A 19828-nucleotide genomic window follows, 5' to 3' on the forward strand; every position below is an offset into this window, starting at 1 on the left:
GCTTCAGCTTTTTTTTTTACTGATTTTGTTTCCTGGAATCAGTTTTTCATTATAGCTGTAATGTAACGTTGTGAAGCTCCACTGAAATACAGTAAAATGTGAATAGTGTACCTTCCCCCCCCCCCCCCCCCCCCCCCCCCCCCCCCCCCGCCAGAACCCAAGGTAGGGCAAAGTAGAAATTTGAAAATTTTAGTTGGGGTCATAATGCCTCTCAGTCTGATACTTAACAAGAAGTTTAGATGTGCACAGCAGCATAAGGTAGTGGTGATGATTTACTGCTTGTTTATTTATCTCTTTTCTGTAAGTAAGCTTTATGTGAGATATGCAGGGAATGTTCTATAGATTGAGACACTTGTTGCACTTGTTTTATGAGCCATGCAGTGTCTACAGTGCATCTTCTTTAGATAACAGAAAAAGCTGTGAAGAATCTAATGAGTTAAGGAGTAGAAAACACAAAGTAAATATGATGGCCAAACCTCAAAATAATACATGAATAACCTATAAATATAAACTAATTTGAATAGTATGTGCCAACATAAATGATCTGTTTGAATTGCAGCATTAGTGAAAGGGTAAGGGTATAAAAACTTGAGCTGTTATTTTCCTACTCTGATTTAACCTCACCTGAAACTTAAAACTCTTTGTTTAATGGCACCTGGTTGTATAGCTGGCTGCAAGCGTTAAGCAGTCTTTTGGTGTCATTGTAGATGGAATTTTTGCATATTTGATAATATAATTAATATGTTTATTGTTTAGATGGAAGGATAAGACACTTCTAACTTGTCATGGAGTTCAAGAGTTATATTTATCTGGAAGTTATGAATTGCTTCTGAGCTTCGAGGTATTCCACTTTTTTTGTGTTGCAGATATAGATTAAATGACAGACATGTTTCAGATCTCACTAATAATGCAGTTACTGCTATAGTAAGAGGCAAGGAAACCACAATTAAATAAAAAAATTTACTACTTGTTCTCCAGGAAGGAGAGTGTACACTAGCTGATGGCTGTTAAGTCTTTTAATCCTTTGAATAGGTGGAATGGTTCTGACTGATCTCTAATGTCAAAATCAGGTTAGCCCTTGGGGTGGAAGACTGTTACAGAAGGAGAACAAATAATTAGAAATTATGTTTTGTTTTTCAGCAAATAAGATATTCATAAGAAAACAATACAAAGACTAACCTAATAAAACATTTAAGATCTTTTTGCTCATTAGATGAAATAAATTTGAGGAGCTGCAAGTTGATAATATATACAGTCAAAAAATTAAAAAGAGAAATTGTAAAATTCATAAATTGGCATGTTTGCATGCATGTTGGAAGAGTTAGTAGGCTGTGTTCCTTCATTTTAAGCAGCTGGTGTTCTCTTAAGGTTCAGAAAGCAAAAGGCATGGTTAAAGAGTTGAAACCAAGATGTAAAATGTACTTAGGTTTTTAAAATATCACTGACAGTAACTGGAATGCTCACAGTGCTCAGGTGGAATATGAGAATGATAAAAGCAGAGTTGTAGTCTTTGTAGCTTTCTGTTTGCACATGGTTGTGAAGTAGTATCTGTTGCTGTCTGCCTTCTATGTATGTTTCTACAGTTCCATATTTTGATGAGTAAGAGAAACACTTTATCGTTGTTTTCTTTCTTTAAACTACAAATAAGTGTAAATTAATCACAGTTAGTGGTTGCTTCTGAAGGAAGCACTTCTAGGATGGATGGCTTTTGTGTATGTTTAGTATGTTGATAGTTATTGTCGAATAGACTTTCTCATACTGTGTTCTGTGAGTAATGGAAGATGAGAGGCTAAGGGAATTAAATCCCCGTTTACTCAGCGGCTTATTGTTTCTCTATTTTATCCCTGAAAACCTCTGAAAGATTAATTAACAGATGACAAACATCTTGGCTTCAGATATCCATCTGAAATATGTGATGTGTCTTATAGCTTATAATAAATTTCTTGCTACATTAGCAGTAAAAAAATACGAAATGACGCAAAATTGACAAAAACCCGCAAATCTCCAGCTTAATATTGTTAAAGGGGCAAAGAATTGTTCCAAAGGTGTGATAATTCCTTTAACAATCCAGAGTATTTAGCTCTTAATCACTGTCATCAAATCAGCCCCTGCATAAGGTATTTTCCAGAAGGAAGGCAGAACAAACCAGCAGCAGCAGGGGAGACTGGTCTGGCTCGTTATTAATGTGGTCCTCCTTGTAACAGTAGAAATATGAAGTTTGCTCTTAAAGGACTATAAAATGTCATAATGGAGCGTGTCCTTTTCAGGCCTCTGTGAATGCTATGAAGAAAAGTTACTTAGGCATTGCAGCTTTTTGCACTGAAATAGGATTACATTATTTTAGATATTTATGCAGTTGTTTTTAAGCCCTTTAGGCTATACAGAAACATGACATTGTATTTGTAATTACTAGGTGTTACATGTGTAGTTTGTTTAGACATTTTAGACAAGGATATGTTGTTTAGAGCATGTGAACCCTAATGTACTATCATGTAAATTGGAGAAATCCTTTTTAAACGATAATTAATTGTGCAATTTCTTTTCTATTTCCAGAAGATTATTTCCCCTTAAACCTGTATTCCAGGTGGTACTGGGAATCTTAGATGCCTTTGCCTCTAAAAAAGATGCTTCCGGCTATGTTTTCAGGATCATCTTGGTTTGAATCTGATCCACTTCCAAAAGAAACAGCAAATTCCTTCCCCCTTGCCCCCAGATGTGCTTTTCTGCCCAGCTTTGTCGCTGTTAGTGACTGTAAGTCACAAGAGGTCTGCGTGCTTGCAAATTCTCATAGAAGCTGAAAAATAGTTTGAGGGAAAAGTGGGGATGACAGAATGGAAGAGAAATAGAGAGAGGAAAAAATGATAGAGAGAGGGGTCAGGCTGTAGAAGCCAGGGAGCAAATGTCACACGCGATGATAGAATACATATTCAGCCTGTGTTGTGACATGGATATTAAGCTGTAAAGTTGTAGACATTGAAATACCCCGAGGGCCTTCAGTGGAGCAGCTTCTGAAGTAAGAAGAATGGTGACTCAAGTGCTTATACAAAGTTTAGAGAAAAAGTCTGCACTGTGGTTTTCTTAATGCGATGCCTAAAATGTGTTTCCGTGCCTTTATTGCTGGTGAATCTCAGTTTTCTGTGCTCTCAGAGAAAAACTTAAACATGAATTGTTAAAAATGCATAAGGTGAAATTCTGGAAGGCCCTGAAAAAATACTGGGGTTTGAGTATTAGTAGGGTCTAAGCTGTTTTATGTGACAGCTGGGATAAATCTACGTGGCCATCTTCAGGTACCAGCGCAGGAGCAGTCCCCATACTCCCGGAGAGCTGGGCATCGTGCAGCCACATTGGCTGCTCAGGGTCTCAGTTCTTGCCTTAAGTGTTGAGTAAGCATAGCTTGGTCACATTTCCTTCTGTGCGAAGCTTAGGCACGTCTCTGAAATTTTCAGTCGTACTTTCAGCTTACCTGCACGCAGATTAAATCAAAAGTAAATCACAGTCCACACCTCTAACAAGGTATGTAATTCCACCTGCACTTGCAGGGTGGCATGCCTAGCAGCCATTATCAGATTGTGTGTCCGCACATAAATACATAGATGACTTCTGCTCACTAGATTTTTTTTATTTTTTTTTTTTTTTATTGCTTCTGGTCCAGAAGCAGCTATCTATAGTTGGTTGTTTTTTGTTTTTGTTTTTTTTACTGCCTCTGGAAGAGAGCCATAACAGGAATGGCTGGCATTAGTCTGTGGTCATACTGTTGAGCATTGGCTTTCTGTCTAATTTGTCAGATAGTACAGCCAGAGCATAGCTAGATGTAGGGTGTGTCTGAAATTCATGTAAGGAATGTAGTACAGTAAATGTAAATCACTTTACCTGATGATAGGACATGTTTTAGGGTATCTTCATAAGAGAGTAGCTATTTTCCTTTTTCTGACATAAGCGGATCTTAAAAAAAAAAAAGGGGGGGGGGAGGAGACATAAATGTATTCTCCCCCCCACCCCCCTTAAGGTTTATTTTAATTTTCATTCCATCCAAAGTTTGAAATAATTGGTGGTGTTTTGTGCAGAAATGTTACTTACACAGTCTCCTGAATTGCTCTAAACTGAATTGTTGAACACCTTTGTGTTCCATTGAATGAGGACAGGTTTTTTGCTTAATGGAAACGCCCTCTGCTCTAGCAGTAGCTACACATGTACACTTGGCTTTGAGCTGGCTGAAAATTATTGCAGAAATCTTAAGTGTCAAGTTAAATAGCTGTCCAGTCTAGCAGCTCGCTGGGGTGAATGCTGTTTGGTGTGGTGTTCAGTACTACCAGTGGAACAGAGCGAAGGACGACTGTCGGTGGAGGGCGTAGGAGTTGACAGTGTGCCAGGCTCCTGTTGCTTATTTCAGCCAAATTTGAATCTGTTACTTGATAACACAAACCCTTTGGTTTGTTTCTAATTTTCTGAATGATCCCATTGCATCTTTAATGCGTACAGTGTCTTACACGTGTATATTAATCATAGATGTAAAAGGCTGGGGGGTTCTTTTTTTTTCTTTTTAAGATGGATTAATTAATACTGTTATGGTCTTTATGGATGATGGTGCTGAAGCACAAATATTGAGTTAGTTGGTTGAAGTCATCACTTTGCAAACAAGAGGGGAACAAAAGACAGGGTTTCTCATTTTTATTTATTTTTAGAGCCTTATCTATAGCTTCCTGTCTTTTTTTTTATCTTTTAAAGGAATAAGTCTTGTACAGCAAGCTTTGTTTTCTGCATTTTTATTTCCTTTAACAAATACCCAAAGTCGTAACTATTATGTTGCTTTATTTAAAACAAAAACAAAACAAAAAACCCAAACAAAAAACCCCACAACCAACCCACACGCAAAAACCCAATACCAACCCCAGAGAAAAAACTCCCATAAATGCAAGGCAAAACCGAGGAGTACTGCTTTCATTTGAAACTATTTCCTTGTGGCTTTAGCTTAAAAAGATAGATAAATTGGGATAGCCAATGTGGTTTTGGGGGAACTGACAGAATAAAATTTCCCAGTATTTTCTCTGAAACCACATTTTCTGTTCATAAATCTTATAATATTTTAAAAATACTTGTATTTAATTCACTCTCCCTATTTTCAGATGTGGATAATTTTCTGCATAGTTAATGCAGCTATGTATTAAAAAACCCCTCGTTTTGAATTTTAAAAAGTAAAAGAGGTCTTGTTTTTCAAAAATCAAACTGTTCCAGATCAGTTTTAACCTAGATATTTCAAACGTGATTTGGTTTGAGAGAAACAGTTCTGTGAATGCTAAAAGGAAATATATCATCCCTCTGGGCAGATGCCATTAAATAAACATGTGTTCACTACTACATAAGAATATTATTTTTTCTAATGTGGCATATGCATGACAAGCACAGAAGGCTTAACTGTCAAACTTGAAAAAAATATCTGTATAGCTAATTCTGTGCTTGCTCTTAAACTAGCTTTTGCATATGCTGTAAGTGTTGTTTTTCTGCATAAAATTCTTTACTTTTGCTTTTAAATATGCATTATAATACTGGGGCTATAATAAGCCATGAAGTAATAGAACATTACTGGACACCTTTAAGGGAAATTATTTAAAGGAGAATATATGCTGATATAGATTAGATGTTATTAAAACACCTGACATGTCAATATAGTTTGTGATTAATTTGATTTTACTGAATAATTTGTAGAACTTTCTCCTCTTTAGGCATTTTGAATAGAGTGAAATAAACAAAAAAATCCCACCCACTTCTCTGAAAATGAGATCAGTTGAATTGCATTTTGGAAGATGTAAATTCTGTTCTTTGTAACGCAGTTTTAAAGGGAGGTTCTGCAGGTAGTTAGTACAAGATCCATTTTACTGGCCATCACACTCATTAAACTTTTTTTTAAATTCCTTTTTTTTATGGAAACCTTCAGATTTCTTGCTTTTATAGATCTTCTGGACTGAATAAACAAGATAGAAGAAATGCAAGGTTTGCTGGCTAGAGAGGTATCATGTTCTAATGCTGAATTAAAACATGGTTAAGCCCAAGATTTTAAATTAACTTGTATTACTATTACAAACAACCTGCCAGAGTGAAAACAGTGCAGAAATCCTCAGTGGTTAAATAATCAGATTCTTGTTTTAACTTTTGAAAACGGGCTGTTCCTAAATCAAAGTTACTCGATAATGATGTTGTGTTGTGCATGCTGATTAATGTATGTGGTAATACTCTGTTGGGATGTTATAATGTGAATCTTTCAAAAGTGTTGTAATTTACATTGAAATTAATGATATAAAACTCTGTTTATTTCAGCTACTTGTATATGGGTAATTATAGATGGTGGTTTTTCTTCTGTTGGGTATTGTTTTGTTCTAGTTATTCACGTTCTTGATGAAGTGAGAGGTTTTTTCTTTCTATTCCTCCTCTGACTCCTGAGTTCAAGTGAGGGTTACTGTTGAGCATGGGCAGGTTTGAGCGTGGCGTATCTGTGGGATGATGTCAGGATGCTGAAGCTGGAGCATATCCTGTGAAGGAGAAGGGAGGGGATGGAGGAGCCCTGTGAAAATGAGTTACTGCATTTCTGCCTCGTTCCTCACCTCCTCTTTCCATGACCTTAAAACTGACTTTCTCCCGTGCAGCCAAACATAACTTACTTTGGGCCTATGGGAATAAGACACCTTACTATGAGCATAAATGAAAAAAAATGTGTTACTTCAGCATTTGATATTAAAGGATAGGGAATAGGTTGACTGGCGTTTTCTGTAAACGATTAGAAGCTGCTAGGTATGTCAGTACTCGAGACAAGCTAAGGGGAGGGAAATGGTCCCAGAAGAAAAGAAAAAATTCTGGGTAAGAAATGAAAAATGTTGGTGAAGGTGGTCTCTGGCATTTCCAGACTTTTTATCTATGAATTCTTCTTTTTGTTGTCTAGACTATAGTTTGCTTTGTATCCTTGGACTAGCAAACTCTTGACTAGAAAGTTCATCGGCAGATAGTAGTTGTATTTGCGTTTTTTGGAAGGAGAGAGGATGAGTGGTTTCAGTGTGTTCTGAGAAATGATCAGGATTAATTTATGAAATTAGCCAGGCCAGAGACCTCAAAGATGCACTTGGTTCAGCATAACCTCTTTCTGCTGACAACTGCCTATAAATGTCATGTGTTCTCTCTAGGCAAAGGTCTGTGTGAGGGGGGTCTGCAGCACGGAGAGCCTCTCCTCCAGGGAAGCTTTCTGTGAAGAGCTGCTTCTGAGACACTATGGCGTGAGCAAAATGAAATGATTGCTTTTAAAAGGTCCATTGTAAACTTAAAATATAATTGTCAACAGAGATCACATTATTAACAGTGTCTTCCTTTCCCAGATGTTGTACAAACATTATCTGTTGAATCAAATATATCTGGACAGTCAAAATAAACAACCTTGCAGTCATGATGTCTGTAAAGAGCAGGGAAAGGTGATGCTCCTATCTGTGGGCTGGAGGGTCACACTGGTGGTATGTAACTTGGATGGACTTGGGGGCTTTTCATGGCTGCAGGAATGGAGTCATCAGGCAGTTTCTTGTAAGGCTCAAGCTGAATTTTTTTTAATCATGAATTCATCTCTGCCGTAACATTTGTCCATGTTACAGTGATCCAGCGAAACTGAATTGTTTGAAAATTTTGGGCAAAAGGCAGTCAACAAAAGTAAGTTTACAGCAGCTCATTAAGGTGACCTGTCACAAACGTGTATCACCTATCAGCCACATATTTTGGCCCTATAAAAGATGGCTAGTTTCTGACTTTGAAATAGTACATTTCCCCAAACCTACTGAAAATAATGTGCAAAAATAAATGCAGCACATGGCACCTCTGAGTTACTTGTTGAGCCCTTCTTATATCATGTTGTATCTTTTAATAAATTTTGAAAAATCAGGGCTTATTGACATTCTAGATACGGTCAATTACCTTTTTAAGGTTTACAAAAATGGAAGTATAATAATTATAATACTGAGAATTGTCTGAGAATCTGGATGTTGTAGATTTTTCTAAGTAGCAGTCACAGGGCCTGCTTAACTAACTCCATATGGCCAAAAGCATGTAGTCAGCCTTTAAGTGGGACAAAGAGTGTTGGAGTCTTAATGAAATATGCAGTAATCATCAGGGCTGTGTTAGCTCTTTACATTATTTCACACTGCTGCTTTGAAACAAAGAACAGGATGTGGCACATTTAATGCTTTCCCCTTGAGAATCAGTTGGAGTAAAGTTCAATTTTTAATTCAAAAGGCAAAGGAAGCTGTTACAGAATTAAAGATGCGGATGCTGCCCAGATGAGCTATAAATAACTGATCCATGAACAGCAAAACCTCTCTAATAGTCATGAAAAGATAAACGTACACCCCTACAGCAGCATACTCATCATAAACCTGTTCTCTCACGTTTGGGTGGTGTTTTTTTCTGCTGAGTTATTTGGCTATAAAAAAGTGGCAACCAGGTAAACTGAATTAAACTGGGAGATGCAAATAAGAATTGTACCTTGCAAATATAATTGCAAATGCCTTTTGTTTCATGGTTACATGAATCTCTTACTGTATATTTTGCTATTCACACTTTGTGTGATCTTGTGTGACAAAACACTTAATGCTTGTGCCTGTTGGGGTGTGCATACAGCCTGTGTGGCTTGGTCTTCTGACGCATGAAAATGGAGTGGCAGCATTCTTGATCCTCTTGTTTCTCTTAATTATTTTTTTGATTGACTGTCTCTGTCCAACTTACTGTGTAGCTTCTGGTGCCAAGTTTGTATAGCCAATAGTTTTGGTAGATTTTAAGGAATATCAGAGAGGTGCTGAATTTCTTCTGTCTCTAGCTGACTAGCATACCAAACTATTATACGCGCTCGAGACTTCACAACTTAGTGTCAAAATTTGCTCAGCTTGTTTCAGGAATCTAAAAGTCTTAAATAGGTGAGCTAACAAGTAGGACTGTGTTCTTTGGTGGTAATTCTTTACTCCAGTACCTTTTTGACTGGTGACTCTATGGTTCCTTACCAGTAATATCATGGAAGGATGTTTTTTGTCAGCAAGCTGCAGTAGGATCCTTCTGACATGTCTGTTGTTCTTGCAGATGTAGAATACTATCTTGTATTTCTAGCTTCTGGAAGGATGGCTAGCATAGGTGAGGTAGGTGTACTCCTACAGGGGCTTCTTCGTTAAAAATAACATACCAAAGAGCAATAGTTACTGTAGGTTAACTGTTCTTTGGCAGAACTCCCGAAGTGAAAATGTTGTTACTGTGTCAACGTAATACTTCAATCCTGATAGATTTGAAATTGCTTTTGAGCTGCTTCCCTCCCATTCTGTTGTTCAGATTAAAATGTAATCTGGTATCCACTAGGTAGCCAGCCAGTATTAAATTAACAGCTTCCACTGAAAATTCTTTGTGTTCTAAGGGTTTAGCGTACATTTGTTTGACACAAGTATCTCAAAGTTCGGAAGGTGTCATTCCTAAGCATTATGAGTACAGAACACAGTATGTACTTTTTTTAGAAGTTTTTGTTTAAAAGTTGTTGGGGCTTTTTATTATTTCTTGAATAATGAATTTATTTGAGAATGTATTTAGTGTTTTTAGAGCGTGGTGAAGTAAGAGCTTTTTTGTTTTTTATATATATACACACACACATACACCTTCCTTTGATACACAAAAGCAAGAGAGTTTATTAAACAGCTATAGGATGATGCATGTCACTTGCACTTCTCTTTCTTAATTTGTAGTTAAAAAATAAGCCAAATGAGAAGTTATTTTTTCCCCCTCTTAGTTAAGCTTGTGTGTATCTGATTCTGTAACTTTTTCCAAAATCAGCTTACTTACAAATACTTGTTCACATGCTACAGCGTCTGCTATATTTGTGTAACCTCTACTTTCGAAGTATTCTGCTAGTGCGTTCAGCAAAGCATGTAAGGAATCCCATTCTTTGGTATGTCACTTAAGCGCATACTAAAATCTTTTTCTCATTTGCTATAGAATTTCATAATGGTTTGTAAGGGGGTCAGTCATCTCAGAAATACTTCTCTTGCCCTTTAGACAGTATTGGGCTGTGGCTGTTACAGGGAGGAGTCACTGACATTTTGAACTGATTACTTCTTGTAAATAAGAGTCACTGAGTGTTAAGCGAGTGGTAAGTTCAAAGAAACTTCCATTAATCTTGCCAGCACTTTAATTTTATCATCTTATTTACTTACCCGTTTTGGTGCAGAAGAGCAGTGCCTCCTGCTAACAGATACAGTGACACCATGTGCTGTTCCAAATGGAACTTCAGTTGTGAACAGGGACTTGGACTCCTGACACACAGAAACGGTGTGCAGGGGGGGTGTCTCTCCTGAAAGACCTAAATGGTGATTTAATCTATTTGTATTCCGTGAACGTCTGCCTATAGTATAATCTTTTTAATATTCATGTTCATATATTGTACATCTCTCTTTCTAAACCTCTGATGTAAATTAATATCTGTACATTTCTGTTGTTGATTTAAGGTGTTCTTGGCTGAGGATAGAGGGCAGGGAGAGGGCATAGGGATCTCGCTAGTACTGTGCTTCTGTAATGGTTGGAGTAAGGAGAAGCTGTCTGTTAATACTGTAATTAGGATCTCAGCATTTCCAACGTAATAAAGTCTGCGTATGAGGACAGCTTACAAGGTTGCTGTGTATGTGCCCTTAACCTTGTCTTGGAAGCTGGTGTTGGCACCAATGGACGCAGTGGTGCTGTCTGATAGAAATTTTGTACTGATGCTGGTGGCATGCAGTGACTAGAGGAAATGATGCCGTAATTGAAGTTTTTTTGGGCTAATTTGTGCCTGATGTCCTGTTAAAAGGCATTTTAAAATGTATAGAGACCAAGAGGAAGTTGTGGGGTAGATATTTTTTTTTAAATGCAGAGTAAATATAGCATTCCAATGGTGGTGTCTTGTCAAAAGAAAAAGACATTCAAAACAGTTTTTGTGAAATACAAAAAAACGACAGTAGTGAGAACAAGTATATATTGCCTTACAGATTTGCTGGCAATTCGTTGGGAATGAGAAGAATTTTAGGTATAAAACACTGCTTATCAAATTTGTTTTCCCATTGCGGTATGAATCTCTTGCTTTATGCTGAAAGAGATCCTAGTGGAAATGAACTACTTGTTAAATAATTCGTCTGTCTCTTAACTGTTCTGTCTTGAAAAAGATTTTTGTTTGTAGTGAAATTATTTTTCATGCTTAAAGGTAGGATATTTATGCATTTGCTACCAAGGCTCTGGTAGCTCTTTGTAACTTGGTTGAATTAAATTTTGCATAAATGAAAAATATCAATAGTCTTCCAAAATTACCCCCTGTGACCTAATTTTTATTTCTTTCAGAAGTCACAGGTAAACCCCACCACTTCTATGGCCAAAAGTAAGTTTTGGTGCTGGAAATTAAACAACAGCAGTAGTGACCTTTATTTTTAATTTTAACTAAAATAATGGTGGTCCAATTACTTGAGACATTAAATCCTCTCTAATTGTTATTAGAAAGAAGCTGCATATTGACAATTTGGATGTGCTAATGCTTCAGTCTAGTAAGAAAAACAGAACATCACAGAGCACAGATACTTGTTGTTATTTGTGAAATCAAGGTGTATTTTGCTTCTCATGTGATACTTGCTGCAAAATTCTGGGGCAGTCTTCCTGTGTCGGTAGAATTAATTTTATGGGAAACAACTGGGGCCATGATTATGTTGAAAGCTAATTCAGAGCTGCGTGACCAATGTAGCAGTGGTGATGGTGGACTTAGTAGTCAAGTACAGTTGGGTCAGAAGATACAGCTGCATAGAAAGCTGTGATCAGAAGGTAAGGAGAAAAAAGGTTGATACAGGGGATGATTATTTTTTTTTAACGTAAAACAGCTCAGATGGTAGCTCAGAGTAATTACATACTACATACAGAGTTACTAAACTGGGATTATCTTCCCATTTGTTATCCTCTTTTAAGCAACCTAGATATGTGTTGTAGAAATTTCAGTGTATTGTAGCTGGATTTTTATGCCAGCAAAATAACATCTAGAGTACTTGTAATGTTTTGTGCTTAAAGGCAAAGGCCTCTTACAGGTTATGTGGGTATCAAATAAGCAAGGAAAAAGAATAAAAGAAAACAAATTGAATTGTCGGTAGTGGTTATGTTTGGTAATTGCTCTTTATCAGCATAAAGAATGTATAGTATAGTGAATTTCCAACAGGTTATGTTTCCACTTGTTTTACATTCTACTTGGGAGGGGGAACTAAGCAAAACCCAGCTTTTTGATAATTTTCAGTTGGAAGCTTCAATTGCTGTCAGATTATGTTCTTTGGCCAAGAGAGATCAAGCTGAGCAGGGCTGCCAACTTGATGTGATATTTCAGATGGATATTTTTCATTGTTAACTTGCAGTTTAAACTCGAGCACTGTGATTTGTATTTAGCAATGTAGGAGTGTGTGTGTGGTTTGCAGTAGTTAAAGAGTTGCTATTTACATCCATAGCGTGACAAAGTCAATTAAGCATGGCTTTGCTGCTTCTGTTGTAAGTAGGTGAGAATTTGTGTATGGTTGTAGGCGTTCTGAAGTGAAAGATTTATCATATATGTAAAATCAGCTTATTTTTGCTTACATGAAGGACAGCCACAGTTCTTGCAGGCAGTCTTTTGGGTTTATAATTGTATGTATACTTGCTTTTTTACACTAAAATTGTTGACAGAAAGGGAAAATTGTGATGTCCATTACAGTGTTTAAATGTCAGTTAAACCAGCCTGACAACAGATTTCTTCTTCTCCCCTCCCACCCCGTATTTGATAATGATCCCACAGATTCCCTGTCATATTCAGTCAGTATTCTGAATTTGCTTGTTAAATTTCTGGAGTGTCCAGTGGAATTGGTTTGATGTACGTCAGAGGAGGCTGTGGCCTAAGGCAAGCACAAAAGGACGAAACACTTCACTGCTGTGCAAGTGTTATCTGAAGCTAATGCGTGGTGACATGGGCTGCATGGTCAGCCAGAACAGAGTTTCGGCTTAGGGCGTACGAAGATTGCTGGGATCACAGTGTCAGCTCTGATTTCAATTAAGTCTTTGCAAAGAGTTCTGTGCGTAGGTCCTTCTGCTTGACAGCTAAGGTCTTTCTTGTAGGATGCATAAATACACGGTTCTCATTTACTGAAATATGAGGAAAACACTAGAGTGAACTATAATCTTAAAGCTGTGTTTTTAAACAAGATTAAAATACTTCAGTAAAATAAGTTGGGGTTTTTTTTAATAGCATTCTGTTTTCTCATGTACAGTGAACCTCTGGACTAGGTGCACAGAAACATTTTGAGTGTAGAAAGAAGCTGCACGGCTGTGTGTGCATAACAGTGTCTTTGAGTGAATTAGCCTAAATAGCTGCTAGATGCCAGCTCGTGGGTGTGCGGTGCTACACTGTGTGGATTGACAAGAGCAAATTTCTGCCAGCATGGGGATCTCTGCACTTCATATTGCATCCTGCAGAAATTCCTTGAACGCTTGTGCTGCTCTTGCTCATGTTTGGTTCCGTACGATGGCTTTGATATTTCAGCATGGTGCTACAGTGTGTGTTCAAGGCTGTCTTGTAGGCTTGTCTACTTTTTATTGCCCTTTGACCCTGGATTTAAGTATGTAGATTTATAGAAGGAGTATCCTTCAAGGAAGATAAATTCTTGACATTATTCCTCATACAGTAGCTGTCACTTAACTGTTAGGAGCTTGTCTGCTGTTTCCAGAATGGGGACCTTGGAATTGAATTTAAACAGTCCCAATCAAGAAATGTTTCAAAAGTGAGCTGTTAATGTGGATCTACAACCTTGGTTTCCCTAAATGGGAATGAGTGAGGAAGATACCAGTACAAAGGAAATACAGTCAAGACAAGTAATGGGTGGCACTCCTCTTGTTTCCTTTGGGTTACACTTCAGAAACAAAACCATGTGTGTGGCATATTGTCTATCCTTTGAGTTGCCTTAGCTCTTAAACTAACCCTCGCTTTACACATAACACTTAAGGCTGGCAGGTGGAGGATAACACCCTCCCCCCCCCCCCATTATATTCTTGCATATGGTAATTTTTTGTGTGTCTTGTTTCCAATGTTTAGAAGATGACAACATCGACCAGGATGATATCAGTTTGTGGCTGTTTTGCCCTTTAAGCTACTGAATTAAAAATAGGAGTGAAAACATGGTGTATTGGTGACCCTTTGTGAACAGAATTGTTCAGATTATTCCAAAACACCTGATGCATATCTGCGTCTGCTGCAGAACTGATGCTAATGGTAAAATGGCAAAGAAACATAGCTTGCTGTGAGGGGCTGTGCTTTCTGTTTAAGTTGGAGGTTTACTGTTCATTGTTTATTTTATTAGTAGTAGCAGATTTCATATGCAACTGAATTGAGCAGGTTAAGATGAGGAGTTAAAACATCTTCCAAAGACTAGTGAAGCTGCAGTTAGGGAATACCTCTCTTTAAAGAAATGTCAAGAAACAATTTTTATTTTCTATATGTTCACCTATTAAACAGCCATTTGAGTTTTGGAGAGATTGAAATGGCAAGCACTTATTTTATATATATTTCTCCTCTTTATGCACATTTCTTGGGGGCATAGGAACAAAAAGGTACTAATGAATTACAACGGAGAGCTAAGTAGTAGAGAGACTTTGAGAAAAAGATTAAGAGTCCTCATTAGATTGAAAGGGGAAGCAGAAGCCACAGATAAGACTAGGGAAATTAATCTTAGGTTGTGAAAGATGACACCTGTTCTGAACTTGTGTAAATGTTGAGTGGCTGACAGCAGTGGAAGGGCTTGGCTTTTTTCCATTTTGCATGCAATTCAAGCAAGTTTGAAAAGGGGAAGAACATTTTACGTACCATTATAAGCAGATGATTTACTCGTCATTGACCTAGCAGACCTCTGCCCAAGTGCCACAAGACCTTAGAAGGGTATGCCAGTTGTGAGGCTTTTTCCCTATGTGAGCTGACAAAGGAAATGTTCTGAAGTTGACAAGGAGTGACTCAGTTTCCTAGCAGGTTAGGAAACATTGAAGTAGTAGAGTGGATTAGGTCAAGAAGTCTTACAAAAAGGCTGCCTCCACCTTTGGGTGGTTCTTTGGTGTCTTGGTGACTGTGATGGCAGGAAATGGGTATATGTTGATCCCTGCCTCATGTGAATGGTCTAATTCATGTTTAGTTTATTGCTGGGCAGGTCAGCAAGTCTGAGTAAGCAGAAGGCCCAGCCCATTCATTCCCCAGTGTCTTTAGACTTAATTAAATCCACTTCCAGAAAAGCTAAACTGTTTGGGAAAAAGATTAAACAAGACAGTCTGAGTAACTGAAAACGAGAGAAACTCTGAATTGTCTTTATTTTAAAAGATGTAAGATGACTGTGAACACTGGGTATGCTTTACACTGTATTATACTTTTCTTTACGCTAAATTATTCTTTTCTCTTTGTGTGTATCTACAGATAGACTAATTTATCATAATCTTAAGTACCATTTTAATAAGGCAAAGGGAGATTTTGTTACTGTTTATTCCTGGGGTCCTTGGAGAGCAAAACTTCAGAAATGTGTAGTAATAATTTTTAAGGGCAATCTGCAACCCTGACTTTTCCGAAACAAAGTACGCACAGTTGCCTTGTTTCTGATGTGGTCCATATGCAATGGATGTAACTGGTTAGTCAAAAAGTAGCTGGAATAAAAGGAAAAGGAGGACAGAGTCACATAGGCATTGCTGGGATGGTTATCTACTGCCTTGATAATTAAGGTGAGAGTTCAGAAACAAGTATGGTATTTTCAGCCATGGTGGAAAGCTAAATTACAGAAGTGCTGTTATATTTGTTGCTGAGGAGGTCCTGCTGTGCAGGTAACAGTCCAGTAAAATTAGAGTAAAATTAATTAAATAATCTGTAATCTTTCAGGTAGGTCTTATGTAAAGAAACATTAAACAATACTGAATTAAAATACAAATTCATGGTTTTTCTGTTTGTGATTTGTACAACAGTTGCTCGTTCTTAAGTATGCTTTCTTGGATGAGTTCTTATTCTCCTGCTTACAAGCCCTTTCATTTTGTTTCTGCAATGAAGATATAACAATTTATGACATCACATTAATATCCATGGCAACAGACTGTAAAGTGAACAACATATTACATTTGCATTGCAGAATCAGCGGTGAGGGAGATGGCTCCTGTTGAAACATGGATATGTGAAATAACTCCAACAGTGAATACAGGAGATGCTGTGAAGGGGAATTTTTTGTAGATGCATCTTCTCAAGTTTTATAAAACTGATTGCAGAATGGTTCTCCAGTCTTCAGTGATTTGTTTTTTCCATCCCTGATGCTGTATATAATGTTGTGTGATCTTAGTATTTTTTCCTGCAATACCTTCTGTTTACAAATAGGAATAAATGAATATATTATTATAAATAAGAATATGCTGATGGAGGAATTGTTTTTCTGTCCCCATCTGAAAGAAATCTGTAGTATTCCTCGCTTGAAAAGGTGAATTGGAATAGATGGGGATAGGGAGGGAGAGGGGTTCGTTTCCAACGGAAACTTTTTATTTAGTACTTTTGGTTTGGGGTGGTACTGTGTTTGTCCCTCTTCCTTTGGCTGGCCAGCCTTACAAACAGCCGTGTATTGTGCTTGTCTGATTGTCATGTTGATGTTTCTGCAAAGGGAGAGGAAGAATCTCCGAGCACATCTATACTGATTAATTTATAGCTGAATTTTCCTGTGTTGAAAGGTGCTGACAACATAGCAATTGTAATAACAGGCAGCGCTAGTGAAGCTCAGCGTTATAAAAAAAGCTGCCTCAATGTAGCACAGTCCGTCATCACTGTGGCAGGCTGGTTAAGTGTGAACTTGAGCTCAAAAAATTTTGAAACTTTCCAGGAAAGACCAAATGTGTGAAACTAATTAGTTGAAAATCAAAGACGTGTAACTGTTCAACCACTTGATGTAATGGACGTACGGATTTCCAAATATTTAGCCTTTCTCAAGGAATCGTTACACAAGGTTTGATACTGGGCACTTAGACTTTTTCAAGGAAGTTATTCTGCTTTTAAAGCTGTTTCATATGGAGGGTTTCATTTTAAAAGTAGCAATTAAACTGTTCCTATTGAAATTCATCCCTCTTCTAAAATGTTTGTTATTGAATGTGGTCAGTTTTTTAGAAGTTTTAATTTTAGCATTTATGATATTGTATCCTTTTTGAAGTCTGAGAAACAGATCCTATGAGGAGTCCAGGAACTGGTTACAGGTCGCTCCCTCTGCTGGCTGCTGACAGAAGTTGGCAACAAAAATGAATAAATTTCAAAGCCTGCTTGACATTCTGCTGGTAGCATGCATACATGGTGGTGGTGCACAAAACCTGTTATTTCACTTTTACTTCAGTTTAAATAGTGGCAAGCTCCAGTAAACATTTGCTTACAGAAGAGCACAAAGTATTTTGGCATGCTTCTTGGAGAGTACTAAAATCCAGTAAAGAACAAACAAAATGACAAAAATGTGTTTGTCTTGTCTCTGAAGTCTTTTATAGCCTTTTATTTTGTGCCTGTGGTTTTGAAAGTCTACTGTTCTCTCAAAAAAGATGTGTATGTGAGGGAAACAGTTTGCACTCTCACATTTTTAAAAAGAGGCTTCATTTCAACCACTTCTGCTGTTCTTTAATACCTAAACTTAAGATGCATTTTCTTTTCTTTTCTTTTTTTTCCTTTCTTTTTCTTTTATCCAAAAAATAGTAGCAAAACTTGAGAGTCTGGAAACCTACCTTTTATTTTGAAAATATTTATAAGCATCAAGTCTGACCATAAACACCTTTGCAATAATGTTGGTTATTGTTGAAGCCTGACCCTCTGCTTCTAAAGTATGTATAAAAATTATAAGCTGAAATCTAGTGCTTAACTTTGCTACTCAAAAAACTGTTAGCAATATTAAATTTGGCTTTGCCTATTGCTAACTATTACTTTTTATTTGTATATTTGCTGCTGGATGGGTGGGGTTTGGGTTTTTTGAAATGATTTCAACTTTTGCTTCTGCAACTTTTAAGTAAACAAATGGCAAAGTCAATTTTGTAGTTCACTTGTGTAAACGTGTAAAATATTATAATGAGTTCCAATAGGGAGGTAGGAAAACAAGTAATAAAATAAGCTTTTAAACGTTATTTTCAAGTATTGTATAAACTAGAAGCAAATGTGTTTGCTCGATTCCTCCTAGTTTTCAAAAATTAGTATGAAGAGGACTTACCTAATGTTCCACATATAATGGAATTAGTGTTGTAGTTCACACTTATAACCGTTAGCTGTTACGTGTTTGTGGTACATGTGTGTTTAACATGGGAGACTGCTATAAGATATTTCCTATATTCCTAAGTTAAGTCAATTTTGTTTTCTCACAATATAGCATTACAAGTAAGTTAAGGAAAAGAAACTTCCTAATGAAAATTGTTGTTTCTATAACTATTAGGTTGGGCAAAAAAAATAAAGGAAAAGAAGAAAACAGTGGTCTGGGGGCTGTGAGTAATGGCACAGTACCATAAGGAAGCATGAACTGAGAAAAAGTAAGCACAATTCATAATTTTTACACAGAAGAGTAAACTCGAATTTAGCTAATGGAAATCCAAATATTTACTTGGTTAAGTAAGCGTACAACTGAGATGGAAATATTACAGTTTTTTGTTCCTAGCTGGGTGGAAGGAAGATAGCCATGATCATGGAGAGATTAGGCAACATTACACTCTTAAATTTCTCTATAAATGTGTCTTTGGATAAGTTGGAGATCTTGTCTTTGTTACGTTTATAATCTTAACGTATCAATTAAAAATTGTGGCAGCCTGCAAGCATATTGTAAAACAGCAAATAATAATGAAAAAAGCTGGCTTGCTTAAAGATGATTATATTTTTTCCTGTCTGTAAATGTGCTCATTGTGTAACGCGAATGCATTAGCCTCCACAAAATGTAAGAAATGAAAGGCAGCAAGAAGCAGTTCCATTGTTATCACTCCAGGCATGTCTAATGAATCGTGTTTCCATGTTCTCTTGGTCACGCTGCAGAGTGCCCTCAGCCAGGGCTAAGCCTCCTGTAAAATGCTCTTTTAAGATGATTGTAGCAAGCGCAGAAATGCCGGCTGCGGGGGGGGGGCGGGGGGCGATGGGGAGGGGAAGCTGCAGAGAGCCCTGCTTTCCCTACAGCTGCAGGGATTACTCACAGGGCTGGCGCAGGAGTGACGGCCAACTGGTTGAGTGGTGAGTGGAAGGCTTTTCAGGGACTTGGCTCATCAGAATTGCAGTTTAAAATGGAATCGTCTGTCTTGAGCTGTGCAATTGTTTATAAGGCAAACCTGCCTTCAGGAGGAGGGAAGAAATCATCCCGGTATCGCTTTCCAAAATGATCTATCTGTGTTTCAAGAATGACGTCTTGCATACTTTATAAATGAGAAAAGACTTTTTGTTCCGTTTGCTTTCCAAGTATGGATTAATAAGGACTGTATTTTTCCTAAGAACAAGCCTTGTGTTACTCTGGTGATGGCTGAACTAGCTCTGATTTCTCTTTAGAGACTCACTGGCCTCATACATTCTGTTACCTCCGGCACAGCCTCTTGACTGTAGGGGATGGGGAAATACACTCAACGCGCTATCGATGAAAAACACTTATGTTTAGAGAAGAAAAGTATTAAGTCCACATTCTCCTTCCATTATCAGTGCAGAAAGGAAGATCTTACTGGTGCAGATGTATTGCAGTAGTTCTATCTTCTTTGAACCTAGAAAGATCAAAAGGCAGAAGTGGGGGGGTTGCAGCTGATGTGTGGAATGAGGGTT

At 37.4% G+C, this 19828-nt stretch overlaps 1 protein-coding gene across 3 annotated transcripts in view; it reads left to right on the forward strand.

Moving 5' to 3' along the window:
- The window catches only part of MED13L (mediator complex subunit 13L), a 204275-nt gene that overhangs the window by 69940 nt on the left and 114507 nt on the right, over nucleotides 1–19828 (forward strand). The window contains exon 1 of one of the 3 annotated variants that reach the window (XM_037388000.1): nucleotides 18491–18570. The exons of the other annotated variants lie outside the window; for them this stretch is intronic. Coding sequence (XP_037243897.1) covers nucleotide 18570 — 1 coding nt within the window. The 5' untranslated portion in view covers nucleotides 18491–18569. Of the gene's footprint in view, nucleotides 1–18490; nucleotides 18571–19828 lie in introns of those variants that run through there. 3 annotated transcript variants of the gene reach the window in all.

This window comes from Falco rusticolus, chromosome 1 (assembly GCF_015220075.1).
Source record: "Falco rusticolus isolate bFalRus1 chromosome 1, bFalRus1.pri, whole genome shotgun sequence".
NCBI lineage: Eukaryota > Metazoa > Chordata > Aves > Falconiformes > Falconidae > Falco > Falco rusticolus.